Here is a 23,609-nt window from a genome sequence, read left to right on the forward strand (position 1 = left end):
ATCTGCATAAGCAGATGATCATACTTTGCATTTTCCATAACAGAATAACTAGACTAAAAAATGTTTTTCCAAGAAACTCACCATTTAGTTTTAGATAGCAACAATTTGTAGTATATCTAAAGACTCTCTGCCAGAGACAATGATCTAAATCAACAAAAAAATTATACAAATAACTTATTTTGTACAAGTTACTTTGTCATCAAAAACACAATGGCTGTTTTTATTTACATGTACTACTAAAATACTTTTTTTTTAATATGTGGGAAAAAGAACATTTAACACTGCAGACAGTTTGGTTCTAAAGAATCTGAGACACTTATAATAAAAATTTCTAGTTGAAGTCCTATTCATGGGGAACACCAATAGATTCCAATCTCATTACAGTTTCTGGAAGAAAAGGTATTCTACAGTAGGTTCTAGATAAAAATCAATCCAAATGATACGAAATGAATGTGCATGTGTGTAAGAAGTTCTAGTTATTTCAGTCAACAATATCCTTCTAAATTTGGCATAGTTTTTCTCTTTACATGTTAACTTAGCATAAACCACTTACTAATATTTCTTTTTGTTAGGGAATCAAAATGTGATGGTTTTAACAAAGATGAAAGAAAAACACCACTTGCTCGAACAACGCATATCCAAATAAGAGGCCTTAAAAGCATTCTTCTCTTTTAGGTCAAATGCTACATATTTTCCCTTGATTTTCTTTTTCTTTCTTGCTTGCTTGCTTGCTTGCTTGCTTGCTTTCCTTTTTTTTGAGGGAGAGGGGGGAGGGGGAAGGGGAGGGAGACAGGGAGTGAGGCTCCAACAAGGAGCCCAACATGGGGCTGGATCCCATGTTCAATCCCATGACCGTGAGATTATGACCTGAGCCGAAATCAAGAGGTGGACGTTTAACCAACTGAGACACCCAGACGTTCCTCCCTTGAAATTTTTTAAAGGCTAATAAACTGCATACATATAAAGTTAAGTCTAAAACCGTTCATTTCAGGAGTGTAACCTTCCAAAAGGCAGTGCTTATTCTTGGAAAAGTAGGCTCTGAAAACAACTGAAGAGTGATGCAGAGATTAGCCAAGCAGAAAATACAATCTGTGTCACCATCTTCATGAAGTTAAAATGAAGTGGATAAAAACCGAACTAATTGGTTTGTAAATGTCATTTTGAGGTTACAAATATTTCTTGCAAGCCACAGTGTTCCTCAAATTTGACTCTCATCATTCATTTTTCAATCCAAAGTTACCCTGGTAAATAAGTGAGGGCATTTCACATCATATTGTATATCCCAAATGGAAATGATTTAGAAAAGTAATATGCAAAAGATATCTAGAACCAGCACAATTTTTATCCCCATTTTTTGTATTCCTTTAAAAAGAACATCTTTACTTTGTTATTCACATGGAAAAGCTGACAAAGCATTCTCTTAATGCAGAAAGTGCTGTGTGGATTGGCAAACAAACTAATTTGTTGAAACTCAGGGAAGCAAACAATAATTGTGGGTATATAAAACCCACAATGCAAGCACTAAGCATGTCTTACAGGGAAATCGTGACAGAAAGTGAATCGTCTGATTCACAATAGGATATATTTTGAAGGAGATAAACCTTTTATAACTATGAGCCTAAAGATGCATAAATTATTAAATAATTTTACCCTAGGAGTACTTATTTTTGCATATGTTAACATTTAAACACACCAGAAACAGCTCCTGAAATTGCTTATGCTAATGCTTACTGCTACTCATTTTAAAAGGCAATTCCTCTTAAAACCAAACCTCAGGCCTCAAAACACCAGTTAAAGCCAAATAAAATATACCAAAGTCAGTATATGCAAGACATGAAAACCTCCCAATTATACTTCAATGACTTTTTAATTTATAAATCAACCCAATAAACAAAGCATACATTTAAAATTCTAAACACATTTTTGGCAGGTATTTCTTAAGCCAAATACAACTTCAATCCCCCCAAAATAAAAATCTCCCCAAATATAAAGCAAAATATTTTATTAACCTCCTAAGAAGTATATTAGTTATGAAATGAAAACTGCTTTGGAGAATGGCTGACACCGTTATGTATGAGCTAAAGAACCAATATGTGTTTAAATAAAAATATGAACATCTCAAAGGTAATTACCATACAGAGCATGAAAGAAGTCCATGAATCTCCTATGTGAGATACACTGAACAAAGTGTTCTAAGTCTTAGATTCTTAGAAATGCTATTCTCTCTTTTGCGACTAACAAATGAGTAAATAAAAATCCTTACGATTCAGTTAGTATTTTTTTTCAATTATCACTGATAACATCTCTTGAAAGATATTGAACAGTAATTTTTAAAAGCATACTTGGTTATTTCCCTAACACAATGGCAGGAACTGACAGAAATCTAAACATATAAGATTTATGTTGAATCCTCATCCTACTGACAGCCATAAATAAACTGTAATAAACCATTTCAGGAGCAGAATGCTCTTTAAAATGGAAGGGAGCCCATCAACAGAAAGGGTTTTCAGCTCCAAGACTTTATTGGCAAAACGAAACCATAACCAGGGGTTTGATCTCTATTAATCAGTTTGTATTCCATGTTATATTTGGTTGACATTGAATTGTTGTTTGAGATATTATAACGCTCTAGAGGATATGCATTTCAACATGTACTTCTCATTTAGGAAAACGTATGGAAATGGGTATATCAGGCTATTTTATGCTATAAAATACATCATTTATGTAACTGCCCTTTTCTGATTACAGCCTTATCAATCTTGTTCCTGATTATGATGTGGATGCCTATTTGGTGTCCCTATTTCACTGATTCAAAGGAGGACTTAAGATCAAAAGCCATTTTGTCACTTAACAAGAAAAAATTCATTTAAGCCTACCCTTACTATTTTATGAAAGGATAGGGCACATACAAGAATAACTAGAGCATATATCCCAGGTAACGGGAACTGGTTGCCATGTATGGATTAATGAAAAATAAAACACTATTAACAAGCGTATCCTTCAAACCCATACACTGTACCTTTTACGCGTAGGGGTTAGAGTTCATATTTTCATTATGTCTGCCCTTATCTACCTCACTGGAGATATTAAAAAAACATGTAAATCTGTATGGGAGTCAACAGTGAGGTAACCCTCCCCCATTCTGCAAAACAAGGAAATAAGATTGATACAATTTCTGCCTTAGAGCAAAACCGGGGCTGACCGGGGCAGGAGGAATGCTAATTATCTACTGAAGGAACAAAAAGAGTTTACATGAGTCAGTGCTAAATTATGCATTATTTAAAGCAGAAGAAACATTTCTAATGAACTTAATCTGATTTCAACCTCACAAACACATCTGTGTTATTATCAATTTCCTTCCCAAGTACACGTGCCTAATAAGAACAATATATTGGTCAATTACATGTGACTATTCTGGTTCTTGTGGTAGTTATGTATCTCATTTAAAATGATTGAATTTTCATTTTGATTGATATATGCGTTTTTGAGTTTAAAATTACCCCTCCCCCCAAACACACACACAATATGCATCTGCTGTCAATAAGATGAGACAATCACGTCTGCAACACAGGGGATTAGATTCTAGTTGAAGGTAAGTTCACTGAAAGACTATCCTCTGAAGTGTTTCTGGGCTTTTCCTGATGAGACCTATCACTACCACTCGATCTCCGCAGTTGCAAATGATTCGATATTCCAAAGACCGTTTAATTATATAACCCTACCCAAATACCAGGTTGTATTATGTCACAGATATCAATCCCACTGATACTGCTTCTCCAAATTCTGGTTTTAAAGTAGGGTAAAGCCTCAGGGAAGTGAGAACAGAGTGTACAATTTCAAACAAGTTGGCAAACAAAAAAAGTGCCTCATAAGCCAGAAGAAAAGCAGAAGTCAAGAATCATTATCCCTCTAATGCATGTGTGTGCAAAGTATGACTATGTAGCACCAGAGATAAGGATGCTATTTATTTAAGCATAATATAATGAAAACATAAATACAGTGCTGCCTGTCAATTTAAGAAGCAGAAAATGAATAACCATCCAACGGAGGACTTCCCCCAGAGTGACAAATTATAACAGAAGCAGTGCCAGGAATAGATTTCCTCATTTAAACAGTAAACCATGTTGCCTTTTATAGAGTATATGAATGAAATTGGCAAGAGTAGCTAATTAATTATAGCTGATTAGTCTATCAAATCTCTTGGTAGAATAAGCAAAACATGAACTTTTTATAACTATTTGGAGTCAACATACTTCAAACGTAGTATGCTTCATCCATGAGGCATATACATTCTAAAGGGTTGGAATTTTTTTCCTCAAGTTTCACACTTTAAGATAATGGTATTTTGCGAACTAAAATCATGCAGGACAATTCAGAATATAATGCAAGAAGAAAGAGTGTGTTAAATACATCCAGGATACAGAAAAACATACCATGCATAGTTTCTCTTTTGTGCTTAGTTTGTGGAAATTTTAAGTCTGACATGATAAATATTAAACTACACTAAAAACCATGGCACTCGAGAAATGTACCAACCTTCAGGATCCAGCAGTTTCTCTATGCCTAATTGGTATTTGGCAATGTTGAACGCATGTTCCAGTCGTTGTGTGGCTGACTGCTGGCAAACCACACTGTTCCAATCAAACAGGTCTGGCCTGAAACACACACACACACACACACAAAGACAAATAGAAATCAATTTACAATTTTCCACAAGATTCTGATTTTTAATTGACAACTCATACCCATCACCCTTAAGAGTTGAATGTTACTCTTCATTACCCCTCAATAAAGTTTTTCATTGAAACAAGTTGGAATTTTACTTGAAAAACCTGAAGAAAACAAAGGAGAATTTATTCTACCTTGTCAAGCAACAGAAATATATTAATCTCACCTAACCTCAGAAATTTGAGTGCCAGCCATGTGCTGGTAACTTCCAATTTTACAAGCCTAGCCCAGACCTCTTCCCTGAACTCCAGACTCTAGATTCATCTGCTTATTCAGTATTTCTATGTAGAGTCATCACAAGACTGAAGGCTCCAAAACTGAACTTGTAGTATTCAACCCCATCACACCACCCCAAACCCACCTACTTCTCTTATAGTTCTCCCTTCCTCAATAATCAACAAGTACAAACTTGCAGTGGCTCACACAGAAACTCTGGAGTCTAGTTTGATGACTCATTCTCGTACAACACTTGGTTGGAAATGTATCCAGAATCTGACCCCTTGTCACTATCCTTGCTGCCATCCCCTCAATCCAAACCACCATTTTATCTTGCATGGATTATTTAGTGCATTAACTTTCTAATGTCTCCCTTACTCCCACCCTTGCCCTTGTTAATCTATTCTCAGCAAAGCTGCCAGAGTGATCTGTTAAAATGTTTCATCATAACCTTCTTTTCAAGTCCCTGCTATCGGGGGAGTAAAATTCATTGATTTAACTTTGACATACCAGGCCCTACATGGTCTGCCTCGCCATTAACTCCCTGATTTTATTCCTTGCCTCTCTCCTCACATTCCTCAAAGAGGCTAGGTAGTTTCTGTATTTTCATGTACTGTTCCCTCTGCCTGGAATTCTCTTTCCTCAGACACTGACATGGCTCACTTCTCTACTTCCTTTATGTATTTCCTTAAAAGTCCTTATTATGATTATGATTAGGATTGTTATTCCCTCCTCTCTCCCCATGTAAAACTGCTCACTCCCAGGGTGCCTGAGTGGCTCAGTCAGTTGAGTGTCTGACTCTTGATTTTGGCTCAGGTCATGATCTCACAGTTCGATAGAGCCCCACATCAGGCTCTGTGTTAAGAGCACAGAGCCTGCTTGGGATTCTCTCCTTCCCTCTCTCTGCCCCTCCTTCTTCTTGCACTCTTTCTCTCCCCCAAAATAAATGGAAAAAACATTTAAAAACAAATAAATAAAATTGCACACTTCCTAATCAAACTTATACATATACTAATTTCCTATCCCTTTCTTTCTCATCAGCACTTACTACTGTTTAGTATTTTATACATTTTAACCAATCTTGTCTATGTATCTGTTTCCCCCACTAGAATGCAGAATAAAGGTTTTTTTCACTGCTTTTGTTCACTTCTAGAAACGCAAGCCTGACACATAGGAGATGGTCAATAAATACTTGTTGACTAAATATTTGTTGATTCGATAAATTTCGTTGACATGGAAGCAGCAAATGGATGACAATATACTATAAGAATATCAATTTACTTAATAATAGGGAAAACAAAAAGGAGTATGAGAGGGAATTCTTATCCTTTAAGGGCTTAAAACCTAATAAGGAAAAAATACCCACATCATAATAAGTTAAAATACATTGTAAATGTGAAAAACAGAAAAGGTTTTCTAAAATCTGAAGAGGTCAAGAAATTTTTGAGGCTTAAGGGAATCTTCAATCATGGTTTGCAACGAGATTTAAGAAGTTTTTGAGAATAGAATTCTGAGTTGTAATGATATTTAAAAAATCAAACTTCTTACGCCAGAAAAAAAGCAGAATGTGCTTAGTTGGTCAAAATTCAAAGGCTTGCCTCCACAGAGAGATCTTTACCATTGAGAAGCAGTGGGAGATGGGGTTAGGAAGGGGGACTGGGAGGAGGTTGAGAAAGGTCTTGGCCGTTGAAGGAATTACCATTTACCCCTACAACATTGGAAACCACTCGTCAACTGATTCTTCACCTTTTCTGGATCACAGACACCTTTGAAAATCTGATGAGCGCTAGAAATCGTATATCTATACAAAAACCTGTCCGTATCTTTAAACATACTTTACATAGAATTTTAAGACAATGGGGTCTGTCAATGGACTCCTGCCTCAGAACTCACGCTCTACAAGGTAGGAAATTATAAGGATGGGCTTAGCTGTTATTTTCAAAAACCATAAATGAAAATAAACGGACAATTCTCTCATTGGACTCGCATTTCCTTTTCCTTTCTTGATGCTACCCTGATTAACTTACCAGAATTTTGTTCACTTCTTAGCAAGTCTAACCTACCCTCTCTACTCCATGTTACCCAAAAAAGCTATAATACTTGAAAACCTGAAATTTGTATAACCTGCGAGCTTACTCGAGTGTGGAAAGACTATAAGAAATAACAATGATAGGGGCGCCTGGGTGGCTCAGTCGGTTAAGCGTCCAATTTCAGCTCAGGTCATGATCTCACGGTCCGTGGGTTCGAGCCCTACATCGGGCTCTGGGCTGACAGCTCGGAGCCCGGAGCCTGCTGCGGGTTCTGTGTCTCCCTCTCTCTCTGCCCCTTCCCTGCACTCACTCTGTCTCTCTCTCAACCAGTATTTCCTTCATCACATTGTTACCCAGGGGCTATGGACAGAAATGAGGTGAACAGGAACACAGAGTGAGGTGTACGTTGCTACAGAGGTTCCATTTCTTTGGATGACTGTTCAGTGTGTAGGTGATCATCGTATTACACAAGAAAGTAAAAGATTTAAAAGAAACATCTCCGTTCTTTTCAAAAGAGAAATCATAAATTCTATACTATTTGCGGAAGTTTTAACTTCACTCTGAAATCTCTGCTCCACCTTCTTTTCTCCATCCTTCAGCAATCCAAGTGGAAAAGAATATAGGTAGGAGAGTGTGAGAGACTAGTTTTCTCACCTACAGTACAGTCAACAGAGTTAAATGAGTATAATGAAAAAACAGAACTGCTTCCTCATTCTAACCCTTTTTTCCTTCATCCCCTTCTCCTCTTGGTCATGAACTAATCACCTATTTGAGCCTCTCCATGTGTTCATTTAAAAAAGAAGGAAATGTACTGAATGGCCTTGGAGGTCCCCTCTAGTATTAAGATTAATCTGTTTTAAATGATTAAAATTCATCATGACAATTAACACTGTAAGCAACTATGATCTCCAAATGCATAAAGAATTGTAAGACTAAGCAAATGCAGAAGAAAGCCGCACACCTTCCCATGCTAACCCAGACCTGAACTCGTAGATAAGAACGTGTAACCAAGGATTACCAACCTTTTGAGGAAATGAACATCTTGAGTAAGATAACAAAGCCCAGTAGATAAGCAGAGTCCTCTGTAAATGCAAATTCTGGCTCTACCACATATTAGCCAAATGGTCTTAGGTAAATAATGCAACCTCTTTGTGCCTCAGTTTCCCATTATGTGCAATGGGAGTAATTACAGTATCAAATTACTTTGACACTATTACTAATGAAGTATTACACTTTGATACTATTACTAACGAAGTATTACTTAGTTCTAAAGTTAATTGTATATATGAAATAACAATACTGCATTTTCAATTTATAGGCTCATGCCAAGAACACCTATAACTTATATTTGTAAATGTTACAAACACTGTTGATGGAAAAATAATGAAACAGGAGGGTGGTGGGTAGGATGGGCAAAGGGGAATGAGAAAAACAGGCTTCCACTTATGGAATGAGTAAGTCATGTAAATAAAAAGCACAGTCGGGGGAATATCGTCAATGATATTGTAATCACGTTATATGGTGACAGATGGTACCTACACTTGTGGTGAGTATAGTAGGAGTTGTGGGATCACTATTTTGTACACCTGAAACTAATGTAACATTGTGTATGAACTATATTCAGAAAATATTTTTTAAGAATACTATAACAAAATGGAAGGTGGAGAGAAGAGAGTGTGATCTTCTGTATCAGGTACTCAACAAATCTTGTCTAAACTTTAAAAAAAAAATTTTTTTTAACGTTTATTTTTGAGACAGAGAGAGACACAGCATGAATGGGGGAGGGTCAGAGAGAGGGAGACACAGAATCCGAAACAGGCTCCAGGCTCTGAGCTGTCAGCACAGAGCCCGACGCAGGGCTCGAACTCACGGACTGCGAGATCATGACCTGAGCCAGAGTTGGCCGCTCAACCGACTGAGTCACCCAGGCGCCCCGTGGTCTAAACTTGATGAAACAAGGGGCGCCTGGCTGGCTCAGTCAGAGGAACATGTGACTCGTGATCTTGGGGTTGTGACTTTGAGCCCCACACTGGATGTAGAGATTACTTAAAAATAAAATTTGAAAAAAAAAATTATAAACTTGATAAAAAAAGGTACACCAATACCACTTAAAGTATCGCAGGCAACAATTTTAAGAATGAAATGATTATATTGTAGTAATCAAATTAGGAAACAGGGATAAGAGATAATATTTGTGGGCTTCGCATTAAGAAGCAAATCCACCTCCTATCAGACATTAATCAGGAAATGAAACATGTAATTATGAAAACCATCAGAAAGATAAAAGTTGCTGACAGTAACCACTTCCAGGAAATGGAGGGTGACTGGGTGGGGTTGGGGTCATGAAGACACATTTTGTTTTGTTTTGTTTTCCTTTGCCCCCCACCATGTCTGATTTTTTTTAACTACGTCCTATGTTACTTCTTTGGTAATAAATTAAAATGATGGATTAGGAAGAAAATGTAATTGTAACATCATACTTACAGCAACTTATCTGTATATTCTGAGCTATTTCTAATGAATTACCATTTAGTATTCCCACAAAAGTAGAGTCTGGCCTCCACTTAACTGCACTGTAGTGGACTCTGTGTTTTAATATAATACTTCTCATTTCCTACATATTCAGATAAAATTTAGCCTTAAATAGATATAAGGCAAGCAATATCCTAACCTTTTGCAAGGCTCTTTGTCAATCCCTATGCTCTTTATTAAGTGCATGCCTTTGTTGTATATAGCTTAGTCACTCAATTATTGAAATCAGAACACCTCATGACATTTCTAAGTGTACCAAAGACAATCACCTTGGAACAGAAATTTCAACCATTTTTTTTCTTTAGATAAACAATATGAACATCTGTCAAAGACAAAAAGAAGACAGAGATGATTCATGAAAGAGCATTATCAACTGTGAGAAACCTCTTGAAAAGTAACTATGTTATGTATGAAAAGGTAGTTACTGATGATTCATTCACTATGACAAGAGAGAATATATAAATGATATTTTGAGAAAGAAAGAGTGGGTGAGGGACAGATGCTGCAGGGCAATCTGGAAATGTTTACTGTATTACAAATGTATTCAGAAATCATGACATATAATATTAACAAATGTAGTGTGTGAACATGCTGACAGGACTGAAGTCTTCCACTTGAAAAGAAAATGCTAAAGAGCCAACAAGGACCACATAACCTGATCCTCGGTATTTCTGTTCATTTGCCAACGTGTACATGAACAGCAAGATCAATATGTTCAGGCCCTTACTGTGAAGCATGTGGCAGCATAAATCAGCACTGACTTATAATGCAGAATGAATGCCTCTATCCCTTCTCATCTAGCTGTATCGAAGCTATGCAATATTTTTCTTCGTGTCATACTTAGGAAAAACAACGTGTTAACACTGCTTAACATGCCAAATGAGTGTGAGTTTGCCTCCTTTTGAAAATCGGGTTGCTGAGTCATTCACCTGGAAACCCAGTCTGGATGGGGTTAATTAAATCCAGCTGGAGCACGATACCTGACAAAGATGCTTATTGAGAGAGCATTTGTTCTTGGATGGAGCTTTACCATGAAGAAAATTTATATTCTGGACTTTTCTAGAAACAAGATCGGCATAGGGAAATGGGAGACTCGTCAAGAAAAGAAAGATCAAAGTGAGAAAAGATAAGCTGCATTGAAAATCAGGGCAGATGCAGTCCAGTGGCATTTCAAACACGGTTAATAAGGGAATGTATTTGACCCTGGGGATTGGGCCAGATAAAAGAGATGGGTAATAGGAAAACCAAAGTAGATATCCTTTGCACTCAATGTGTTATACGTAAGATATATATATATATACATATATATATATATATATGTATATATATATATTTTACATACATACGAATGCATTATTTATATGTATTTACCACGTTGTTTTGCTTTTTCTTGAACTGTTAATAATTCCTTTACTAAGCATCTTGATACAAGAAAAAGCAAACTATTTTGTTATCTTAGAAAACGTAATAGTGTTTGGAATACAGTTAAGAGTATTTGGTTCACTATAACACAATGAGTTCTTTTTATGATGACCCACACAACTCTCTCATGCTTTCCAGCAATTGCTCTGCTATTCCAGAGCAATTGTTTCTTTTGATATTCTCAACACTGAGTCATGGAATTGTGGTCTGCTCTTTGCCTTGGTTGCTAAGATGCTCAAAGCCTCTTTCAACCTCAAAATTAAAACACACACACACACACACACAAATACACAGAGCCTTATGTATTTGCTATCTAAGTGTATATCTGACAAGAGAAATGTTACTTTTTCACATTATTAATCCGACGATAGTAATTAATTTTACTACAGCCATTCACATGAGATTTGGAACCATTCTAGCTCTGAAGTTTTGGCCCATACTAACAATTATTTGTGTAAAAAGACCAACTCCATTCTTAGCGAAGTTAGAATACAACCTTGATTTTCCGGCAGAGTCCCAACTTCAAACATGTTGGCCCCCTCCTGCAACCGTATTCATGCTCCTGTATTTTAATATTTCAACCATTAAATGACATATCACATAAAAAACAGACTCTTCTTATTTAGGGCATTCCAATGGAGAGCCAGATCAATATGCTTAAATACATTTAACATATAAACATGTTAAATAGTAGGAAATGAGCCAGAACGGCACTGGAGAAAAAGATTTAAGTCTCTAAATCAATACTTACAAAAATTAGTATCTCAGTAGTCGCCTTACCTATGACTGTGGATGAGAGCATTTAAAGCCAGACCATCAGACCAGCTGGTGGTGAAGTTAATGACATTAACCTGTGGATAATTACGAGTTGATTGTCGGACCCAGCTCAGGAGAATCTTTTCACTGTTGGTTTGTTGCAATCCAGCCATGATATTTTTCATTACATTTTTGACCTATGTGTGGAAAGAAATTTTCATGAGAAAATGCATTCCCTGAACAAGAACCACACAAACTTAAATGTAAATGTCCTAATCTTCAAAAATAATAGGAATTTTAGGGTCAATTAGTAGTGAGGAATAATAGATTCTACCAGGACAGAGTCCATTCTAATTAGTTAGGAATGTATTCTTATCGGTTGGTGTCACGATACGCCATTTATTGCACACGTTTAATATCACTCCCAGACTCTGCCACGTTAAACTATTAATTTTGTGCTTTTCGAATTGCTCATCTTCTAACTTTCAGTGGATATGCTAGGGAAGAGTGTACAAAAACATCAGATTTGTTATCGACCAAAGGCCTAAAATAAGATTACTGGCTTTTCTTTTTTTTTAAGTTTATTTATTTATTTTAAGAGACAGACAGTGCAAGCAAGGGAGGGGCAGAGAGACAGAGGATCTGAAGCGGGCTCCGTGCTGACAGGAGAGTGCCTGATGTGCGGCTGGAGCTCACGAACCGGGAAATCATGACCTGAGCTGAAGTCAGACACTTAACCGACTGAGCCACGCAGGTACCATATCAGTGGCTTTAAGAAAGAAAGAATGGCACAGTGGCTAAGAGAATGAGCTTACTGTCTTTAAACCTAGGTTCAAATTTTGCCTCTGCTATTAACAAATTGTGTTAATTGGGCCATTTAACCTTTTTTAGGCCTCTGTTTTTTATACATACAAGGCTGTTTTAAGAATCAAAGGACAGCTATTCTAACATAAAATCCCTAGGTTTATAACATAACTTAAAATAATGCAAATTATGTGTACTGATCAAAATGAAAAACAGAACAGAATAAATGAGTTTGCCTTTTTAAAATAAATAACAAGAAAAATCAACAGAAGTAAAAGTATTTATCCCTAAAAGCTGTGAATGTATTGCCTTGGGTTTTGTTTTGTCTTTGTTTTGTACTCAGTCTGGCTTCATTTGTTAAAGCTTTTTTTTTTCAGGAAATAGATTCACATGCAAGAGAAGAACAAAAGTTACAAATGCCCAAAACATGGGTCCAAAACCTTGGCTCGTTTATGAGGCCTCTTGGGTCACGGGAAATGACACTGAAGAAGCTGCTTTAGTATTAAAAACCGTGTCACAAAATCCCACTGAAGATACATACACTGTAGAGGTCCTGAGGTGAACACAGAATACACATCTTACCTCCCCAAAGGTGGTAAGAGACCTGGCCCGGTGTCTAGAAGCAGAGTGCTGGTGGCCCCCAGGAAAAGAGTGTTTGTCTGGGCCACCCAGGATGCTGTCACTGTTATTTCACGGTTATTTCTTGATATTTTGGACCTGGTAAGCTAATCTATGAGCTTTTCTTTCAAACTATCTTGGAAGAGTCATGTCACCTGAAGCAGATGTGGTCTCCAAAAATGCGAGGTGTCACTTACGGTCACCGAGACCTACTCTCTCCTAGATGACAGGGCAAAGTCACTTTTCTTCCTGCCTCAAGAACGAAGAGGGACCCGGTACTCCTTGAACAAAAGAATCTTGGAAGGATCATTCTCGACAAGGCACCCGGCACGAGCAAGGGGCGCCAAATGCAGACGAAAACAAGTAAAGCGCCTTGTCCTCAAACCCCCACTCTCCCTCCCCCTACATCAAGAAGCGCTGCCTGTGATGGGGGTGACAAGGTTCCGTCTGCTTTGTCCCCTCGTGCTCCTTTTTGCCAGAGAGGTTAAGGGCTTCGGGCTGCGGGGCAGACGTGGAGAGAAGGGGCTGAGCGTTCAAGAGGCCCTTGGACGCAGAGCGGGTGGGTGGCGCCGCAGGGCTGAGGGCCGGCAGCTCTGTCGGCAACTTCCACCGCTGCTCCTGGCGAAGTCACGGCCCCCGTCCCAGCACACGGTGTCCCCTGGCCACAGTCCAGTCACAGGGGGCAGGAGTAATGACCCGTGTGGCGCGGGTGGCCCCGGGCACTTGGCAGGCCTTCAGTCAGACGGCGTCAGCCCTTTCTTCCGATGCCTTGTTGGCTGTCGCCTGCAGAGTCTCCCGGTGCGAGGAATTTGGCCGCCTCGTTAAAGGTCACTTAGAAGTCCCTCGCAAGCACGATGATGGTAAAGACGCCAGGGACCCCGTCTGAGGGCCAAGTCTGAGGAATTGGCGACAGCTGCAATGGAGACGGCGAGGTAGACGAGAACGGCCCTGACACGGCGTCGGAAGTCCACCGTGAGCCAGCGCATGTCCTACCACTGTTGTTCGGCAGCAGGCCCTGGGCGAAGCAGAAGACAGCCAGCACGAGTCCCGCAGGTGAGCGGGCAGGAAGGCAGCTGCTGAGGAGGCCACACAGCAAAGGTGACAAAGGACAGCTCGACCCCGCCAGCAGGAGGCAGCCTTTGAGCGAGCAGATACAGCACGCAGGCGTGAGGGCGGAGCCGGAAGGTCACCAGGCTCCCAGGCCGGTTTTTTTTTTTTTTTTTTTTTTGGTCAGGGTCAAGGTCGGTGGGCCACAAGGTGGCTGACTGCAAGAGCCGAAGCTCCGCCTCCCTCCCTCTCTCCCAGAAGCCGGAAGGGAAGTGGAAACCCAGACCATGGAGGAGAAAAAGGCCAGATTCCTGGTTTTATTTTTATTAGTTCCTGTACATTTGATTCTTGCCAGGGCTTTGTGCAAATGCCGTTCAGCGGGTTGTCGTATTTCATTGCTTCCTTCCTCTAACTTGTCTCATGCAGAAATCCATTCTAAACATTTCTCTAGATTTCAAGAATGCGGTGACACCACATTATAGAACAAACTGTCTACATAGCGTAGTAAAGGTATAATTATGAGGCTACTTTTTAAATATAAGTCAGGCCCCTTATATACCTGAAGGAAGTATCTAAGTAAATGTGATTAGTTTTTACCACCAAGGGCTTTCCTTTTGGAAAGCATAAGGTCCATACACTACCAACATGTGATCAGATGATGAATATTTATTGTGTATTCTAAATATGACATTTTATTTTGCTTCCTCATCCATGTAGAAGTTAACCAAGGCCTCAGGGGAAAATACATATTTTAACATCTCCAATGTTAGTCATCTTTTTATGAAAGAGTCGATGCAAATTTTAGGATAGACTGCTACATCTCACTTTAAAATACTTGAAAAGGATTTGAGATGATGCTTTGTAAATGTGGTAATGATGTGAAGATGTGAGATCTTTGCATATATTTATCACTATCCCTTGATAGCTAAATCTATTATTTAGAAGCAGATTATCCAGTTTTCTTAATTCCATCCTGACCTGCTTATTTAGTCAGTTACTCAGTGAGTAAATAGGTCAAAGAGTTATATAAGATGTGTCATTTTTCTCACCGTATTCTGAAGTTATCAAGTGCACAACCTCCATGTAAAGTGATTGCAAGACATGTACTCTGTGTCCTAGGCTGAACCACCGTTGGATTCGGCACCTACCAGCTCAGTGGTGGTGATTTGCACTGATCAGGCAACCCTCCCGTGATGAATGGGATCCATTTGGAAAGCGCTTGGCCAGGCTGCCCTCTATGCACAAAATGTTACAGGACAACACAATATTCCAACCAAAACTCCTTTAGCATCATTATGTCATTAATTCAGCTTATCAGTCTCAGCCCCACTGGTATTGCTTCTACTTGGGTGCAAATGTTGCTAAGAAAAAAATAATAATAAAGGTCAATGTGAGATAATAAGTTCTTTTCCTACATAAAAAACAATTACTCAGAAATCTTTATTAAGGACCAACCTTCAGACACTGAGCTGGTCCAAAGGTGAGTCTTAAAGGAGAAAACTTTCCCACCCTTAGGACTTAACAGTCCCTAAGAGAGAAAATCAATTTAAACAAATGTGTGTGTGCGTGCGTGCATACAGCTATACATCTGTTTTCAAAAGGAACAAGTTGAAATGTCATTGAGCAGTGGTTTCAAAAAATGACTAGGAGTTAACTGGGCAAAGAAGCTATGACAGGCATGGAGGTGCACCACCAAGAGTGTCCTTCAAGGAAAGGCTCCTTGCTCCATCTGTGAGTCCTCTCAGGGACTACCTGATGTTGGAGAGTCCTGTCACCTAAGGTCAAGCCCTTCCTAGGGCAGCCCGCATCTAGTAACTGCTGAAGAAAATGGTTTAAACGCTTAGCCATGTCAGCCTCACGCAGAGCGACACTCAAGGATTATTCCAGCTCCCAATTCCACATGGGGTGCAATACAACTGTGGCTGGGTGTGTATCACACCTCCAGCTCTTCTCGCTCTGGTTACCTTCTCCCTTCCTCAGGTGCAGGTCCCCAAAGCATGCCTTAATTAATGTCCTGCCTGCTGAATTCAATGCTTCCTTCCCAGAATCCATCCTGTGACCAAAAGGAGTTAGAGTGGAGGAGCAAGAGTAAAAAGGAGTAGGGACAGTCTTTTACAAGGGAAGGATGGTGTGTGTGAGGACCAGAGCAAGACCTGTCTTGCACACAGAGCATTAGGGAGGCAGGAGTTTACAGCAAGGGCTTTCTTCAGTGCCAAAACCATCTTTCTCCTGTATGATGTTCAAATAGTAAATACTGCAGGCTAAAGTCGCCCTGGATTTGAGTTTTTCCTTTGACTTAGCCAGCAAAGGTGGGGACATGACCTCTGATAGCACACCACTGTTAGCAAGATACGTTTGTATCTCCAGCTGGTTATCAGAACTCAGCTGACCACCCTACAAAGAAAGGTTTGCACTTTAAAAAGAAGGAAGGGGCCCCTGGGTGACTCAGTCAGTGAAGCGTCCGACTTCAGCTCAGGTCATGATCTCATGGTCTGGTCCGTGGGTTCAAGCCCCGCATTGGGCTCTGTGCTGACGGCTCTTAGCCTGGAGCCTACTTCGGATTCTGTGTCTTCTTCTCTCTCTGCCTTTCCCCCACTCACTCTCTCTCTCCCTCTCTAAAATAAATAAATTTTTTTAATCTTAAAAAAAGGAAGAAAGGATGCCAAACATGTGGCATATGTCTACTTCGCAAGTTTGTTCAATGGTGCTTATTCCTCAATATATTATTGAGGAATAATATATTTTTCCTCAATTATTTTCAGGCTAACGATTTTATTTACATGGAAACTGGAAAAACAGTGACAGGAGACACACGGTAAGCATTCCTCAGCTTTTACAAGTTCAAAGGGAAGTCCTCCATGGCACTATTAATAACATAGTATGTGGCACTGGAACAAAAGATTCACATCTTTCCATCTCTTAATGCCATTCTCAATCTGATAGACCAGGAAAGTACATTAGGTTGGCCAGAGTGTCCTTTGATCTCTGCTGATATTCAATGGCTTTTGTGACTACTTAACAGGAAGGCAAATATATACTCTCTGTGAAAATACCTTCTGGGATTCATTGAGTTATGATGAGGAGTATTGAGCAGGAGGAATTTTTTGGAAGTGAGTTTAGAAGTTTTAAGAGAACCAAGCAGGGTGATAGAAGACAGAGAAGATAAGGAGGCAGAGGCTGAGAAGAGTCTACATCCTTGCAATCACAACGATACAGTGATTCAAGGACATAAATGCAAGACAACAGACTGTAAGAGAGGTCTGAGATGAGGAAAGACTGCAAAAGCACTCCTTTTGGTATTCCAGAGTGTGAAAGACCCTCCACATGCTAATAATAATAATAAAAAAAAAACTGCACAAAATCACAAACAATTGAAAAAGGTATAAGGATAGTTGTGAAACTCTATCTTGGAGTGAGTTCAGATGCAGTGGGAAAGGGTTTTGAGACGATAAGAAAGTGAAATCATATGAGAGGCAGTTTGGATGAAAAATACAATTCAAATAGCCATTTGGGTCTCCGTGCATGCCTCACTTCTTCTGCTGGCTTTGTCACGACAAACATATGCTCTTGTGCAACTTAAAGTGTCTTCTGCAAGCTGGGGTCCCTCCATGAACCATTTGTACCAATGTATCAATTGATACAACCAGTTGTGTCTATACAATCGATAGTCCATTAGAAATTTCTGTAACAATTTTACAGGTCCTACGTATGTCTTTTGAGTTTAATGATAAAATGGCATGGGTTTGGGGTGTCTTTTTATTTCATTTTTATAATGCTTCAGTTTTACTATAATATGCATACAATGGAAAAGAGGAGGAAAAAAATTTACTTTCCTCAAGGTAAGTTTGTGAAGTTCTGAGCAAGAGAAGTAAACCAGTTTGGTGAGGGGCCCTGTGTTGGCTCGCTGGTTCTATTTGATACCATCCCTATATGGAAAAGGCCCAGAATTGGGAATCTTGGATTCATTTGAGGTTCTTATGGTCTGTTTTCTGTTGTCATCCACTATGCTGTCTTCAATCTCTTCCCATATTGCTGTGAAACAGGATTGAGCCTGTTCAGAGTGTTTAGAATAGAAAGATATGGGGGTCAATTGGGTCAATATGGGAATCAATTCATTTGCTGAGGTGGAAAGGTACACCTCTGGCCTCCATACTGACTCTAAGCAGGACCAAAGTACAATTCAAGTTAAGTCAACCCTACTAAATGAAGTAGTGATACTTGCTACAATAATAAAGATGAACCTCAAAGATTATGTTCAGTGAATGAAACCAAATATAAAAGAACACTTATTATATGATTCCACTAGTATGAAATTTCCAAAAAGGCAGACATATAGGAACAGAAAGTAGATAAATGGTTGCCCAGGGCTGGGGATTGGAGTGGGGAATGACTATGAAAAGACATAAGATTTGCTTTTAGGTTGGTAGAAGTGGGCTAAAATTAGATTGTTTTAGATTGTTTTGATAGTTGTACAACTCTGTAAATATCCCCAAATCTTGGATGGATTGGGCGGGGGCTGTTCCTTTCTCAAAATAATTTGAGAAGCACTAGGCAGGAGAACTAAACCAGTTTGCTACACTTTGAATTTTATACATAGAATGAGTAAATCTATGATATATAAATGACGTATCAAAAAAGTTGTTTTTTGAAAAATTAATCACTGCTAGTAAAAACAGCAGACATCTCAATTTTCCTCCAGATTCTTAAATTGTGAGCAGAAAACGCCAAGCAATCAAAATTATTTACGATACACCTGTAGTGAAAAGAGTGTACTCTACTGAGTGCTTTACAGATATTCTCTCATTTAGTCCTGTAAGAAATACACATGTTAATTATTATTTTTTCTATTTTAACAGTGAGGGAATTATGGCCCAGAAAAGATGGCATTATACCCAATGTCACTATAAGATCGTAAGTGAAGAGGTTGAAATTTAAGTTCATGTTGCTCTGACCGAAAAAATATATACTCTTTTCACTAAACCAAATGAGTTTTGATCTGTTTTGCAGAGGTCCAATAAATATAGGCATCAGAAAATATAGGCATTCAGAAAATATAATCAATTTCAAAATCAGATTATAAACTCATATATGTATGTATAACATAAATACAGATAATCGTATCCAACTAATCTTTTATTGGAATTAATTTACATTGAGAAATAAAAGATTTGCAAAGTCTCATTCATTTGGTAGTGGTTAATAGTTTTTATAAAACTATGTAGATTCGCTCACAGGTTAGTTATAGAAGACACATATTAGTGAAAAATATTTTTATTAACCTATTGATGAAACTTCTCTTTTTTGTGTCATCTCTACACAATGAAATAAAATTTAGAAAAATATTCCTGCGAGTGTTCTAGAACCTGTTTTATAATCTGCTGATCCTTCACATCTCAAATGACATTAACTGTGCCCATTTAAAAGGCAGTGCTTTGGAGATGGGCTTTGTTCTGTTAGAGGTATACATGTTTGTTTTGCAGGACACGGGCAAACATGAAAGGAAGATCAGCAACATTTTACCCAAAAAGGAAACAGTCATCAAGATTCTTACCTGCCAGTGGAGGATTATATTCCAAATCAAACCAAGAGTCAGTTTGTGATTTCCATCTACTATGTCAGTACTTCCAATATTCACTAATTCAACCTGTTAAAGATAAAGGGAAAACGTTTGAAGGAAAGAGACAAAATGTCTATTTGGAAAGAAAACAAAACTCGAAGGTAATTGCATTTAGCTATTTTCAGAGCCTAAACAGTATTACAGCTTTTAAAAAATAATCCAAAAATGAAACAAAATGCATTTGTAAATGGGCTTTCTGTAACAAACAAGTGCCCCCGAACACGTTTACAAAGAGATAGGAAATGAATGTACTTTTAGTATATAAATAGATTACTGCAGATTAAAGAGGCCAGAGTATCTCCAAATAAAATGTATAACAATGATAACTCATAAAGGATGACTAAAATTAAGATTTGCTTCCTAATAGAAAATTGAAACTCAATAAATAGAAACTCCATCTGTCCTTCAATCTTGCTTAGAGGAAGGCTATTATAATTAGGGGTGGCTGCATTAGACTAAAATGCCGTTGCTTTAGAAACAGATATTAAAACTCCAATAAATAATGGAGCTATGGTAAACTCAATTTTCTCAATCCTGTACTGGGAATCAAAATCTGGCAAGGTTTTATTCTATTGTATTGATTTATTGAGAGAGAGAGAGAGAGAGAGAGAGAAAGCACGAGCAGGAGAGGGGCAAAGGGAGAGAGAATCTTAAGCAGGCTCCATGCCAAGTTCCAGCGCACAGCCCAATGGAGGGCCCGGATCTCATGACCAACCGTGAGATCATGACCTGAGCTGAAGTCAAGTCAGACTCTTAACCAACTGAGCCACCCAGGTGCCCCAGGTTTTATTTTTCTTAAGGCAAATCCTATCTCCTATCCTTTATGCTCCTGATATTTTTACGTGGAGTCAGGTTAAATGTAAGCATCAGCCAAATGGGTGCATGAAAAGATGTTCAACATTATTAGCCATTAGGAAAATGCAAATTATAACCACAATGAGCTAGCACTATACATTTATCATAATAGCTGACATTTTAAAATAGTGACAACAGCAAATGCTGATAAGGATATGGACATAGTGGATCACTCATGCAGTGCTGGGGAAAATGTAAATAGTACAGGTACTCTGCAAAACATATTGGCACTTTCTTGCAAAACTCATCATGTGCTTAAGCATGCAATCCAGCAACTGGGATCCAGGGCATTTATCCCAAAACAATGAAAACTTACATTTCTACAAAACCCTATGTGTAAGTGTTCACACCAGCTTTATTTATAATAGTCAAAAACAGCGACCTGGGAGAAGAGCCCAGATGCCCTTCAAGGATGACTGGTTACTTAAGCCGTGGTGCATCTACACCATGCAATCCCACTCTGTGATGAAAAGGAACAAACTGTGGATACAAGCAGCAACTTGATTGAATCTCATGGGAATTACCCCAAGTGAAAAAACAAAGCCAATCTCAAAGGGTAAGTAACATTAACAGTTTTGAATAGACGAAGTTATAGAAATGGAGAACAGGGTAGCAAATGCCAGAGGTTAGAGATCAGAGTGAAGGGGGTGAGTGGGGCAGGTGGATGTGGTTATAAAAGGGCTGCCCTTCAGTATAATTGTCAAATCACTCCCAATTATGCCTCATATAAATATACTTTCAGGTCCAATGGATAATCAAATACGCACATTTATTTTTGTACCCCAACTATATAAATACTATTAGTGTGTTGGCTTAAAACAAATAAAGTATACAGAAAAGAATGTAGAATCATTTGAACAAGGATGGAAGATCAAGATACAAGTCCATAGTTTAATTTCAAACATATTTAATAGTAGAGGATATTACTGAACTAGACAATAGACTAGATATGAGGATTTGGTACCATATGGACCTTACAGAGAAGTTATCCTGAAGTTGTATATAAATGGACATTTCCATAAGGCTCAGTTGAGGAGTGGATAAATGGAAACTCTCAAAGCTGGTTGACATGAAAGACTTTGACTTTATTTGGTATAGGAAAGTCAAGATGATACTGCCATTATGAGATATTACATGTCTACTTATTTCCGCAATGCAGATGCTTTTGGTTGCACATTTGAATTTCAGGAGTATCCCATGCAAATCATCCCTAATTCAGTATGCTATAATTGAGTATTTCAAATTTCCTGGGCATTCGCATAAATTTGTCCTACACATGCAGATAATAATTTGCTGTAACACTTTTGTTTTAATTATACAAACTAAAATACATTAAGTTTTTAGAACTCATTAGGGAAGAAAAACATAGAGATCCCAGGGGAGATTAATAACTCAAGAACAAGAAAGCACTGTCATCTACATTTCATTTGGAGATTCCTTATGTGGTAGTAAGGGAAGGAGCTCCTCCATATGGAAAAGCTACTATAAATTTATCAGTTGAATCACTGATGCGTTCATTCAACAAATACATTTTGGCTCTATGTCAGGCACTGATGTACTTAGAGCACAAAAGAGATAGTTGTGCTTGTAGTGAAAGTGATAATCAGACTGTACATTGTAGAAAATTCAGTTATTTAAATGGAGAAGATGTGTTTTTTTTTTTTTTTTTTTTTTAGGAAATAGACCTATACTGGGGGAATCACTGCTAGTAGTTATGTTTGGACTTGCCATAGGGAACATCCTGGGGAGACTTAGAGCAAGCAGTAGGCTTGCCTCTATCTACTTTCATAAGCCTTCTCACTATATCAGCAGGGAGACTGTTCCTCTATTTCTTTCTCTTCATAAAATCCCTCCTCAGATCCAATTTCTATTATGTCCAGGCACTGTGCTCAGCTGTGAATAAAGAAGAGTAAAACAGAGCCCCTAATGTCAAAAAGCTTAGAAGCTAATGGCAGGCCGCATAAGAAAAACTAATTAAAATTAAGTAGGATCTAGAAATTCCACTGCTGGAGATACACCCAAAAGAACTGAAAGCAGGGACTTGAACAGATTTGCCACTTTATATAATGTTGCAACGGACATCTTGTGTATACATCCTCAGATAACTGATGCTTTTATTGTTATAGTAGCTATTCCAAGGAATAGATTTGCTGTATCAAAAAGGTATACCTAGTTTTAATTTTGGTAGGTTCTTCTTTATGAAAAGGATTTAGCATTTAATATTCTAACCAGCAATGTATGAATAGGCTCTTCTCTTACCAGCAATAGATGTTTCTGCTTTTTCATTTCGCCTGATAAGTAAAAATATATTGCACTGTTAATTTATTTTGATGATTCCTACTGCATTTGGAGAATCTTTTTGTATAACTGATCATTGCAATTACATCTGTAAATTGTCTGTTAATATGGCTTGTTCCTTTTTCTGTAGGGTACTTTTGTTCTCACTCTTAATATTTAGAGCTCTTTGCAATCAATACCTAACATTTATGGAGTACTTATCACTTATAAACAGTTTTATGTAGTTCAACAATCTAATTTTTGTATTCATATTTATAAATGAGATTGTCTTATACATTTGTTATTTAATTTTATGCTTATTGACTGTTGCTGCTAAGGTTATTCTGACATCACAAAAGTAATTGCAGGGTTTTATCTTATATGCTTTGGAATACCTTAAAATATAGGAATTACTATTCTTTAAGGATTAGGTTAAATTCATATGTGAAGAATCCTGGTATGTATTTCCATGGTAGATCTCTAATAACTTACCAATGTTTTCTGAAGTAATTAGCCTAGTTTAATTTTCTGCTATTCTTATGTCAATTTTAGTAATTTGCATTATTCTAGGAAATCATGCATGTCCTGGATTTTTCAAAATTAATTTCACAGAATTGCTTATAGTATTCTCTCAGTTTCTTATTTATCAGCAGTTACACATCCTTTTTCATTACTAATCTTGTCTATTTTTCATTCTCTTCTCATTT

The 23,609-nt window shown here is 38.0% G+C and overlaps 1 protein-coding gene across 16 annotated transcripts in view; it reads right to left on the minus strand.

Annotated features, from left to right (window-relative positions):
- DMD (dystrophin) overlaps positions 1-23,609 on the minus strand; it is a 2,092,562-nt gene that overhangs the window by 1,591,714 nt on the left and 477,239 nt on the right. For all 16 annotated transcript variants that reach the window (XM_053201917.1, XM_053201921.1, XM_053201923.1 and 13 more), the window contains exons 5-7: positions 19,705-19,797; positions 11,709-11,881; positions 4,537-4,655 (exon numbers count right to left, since the gene is read on the minus strand). In XM_053201917.1, the coding sequence (XP_053057892.1) occupies positions 4,537-4,655; positions 11,709-11,881; positions 19,705-19,797 (385 nt within the window). The remainder of the gene's footprint in view (positions 1-4,536; positions 4,656-11,708; positions 11,882-19,704; positions 19,798-23,609) is intronic.

Source organism: Acinonyx jubatus, chromosome X (genome assembly GCF_027475565.1).
Source record: "Acinonyx jubatus isolate Ajub_Pintada_27869175 chromosome X, VMU_Ajub_asm_v1.0, whole genome shotgun sequence".
NCBI classification, from domain to species: Eukaryota; Metazoa; Chordata; class Mammalia; order Carnivora; family Felidae; genus Acinonyx; species Acinonyx jubatus.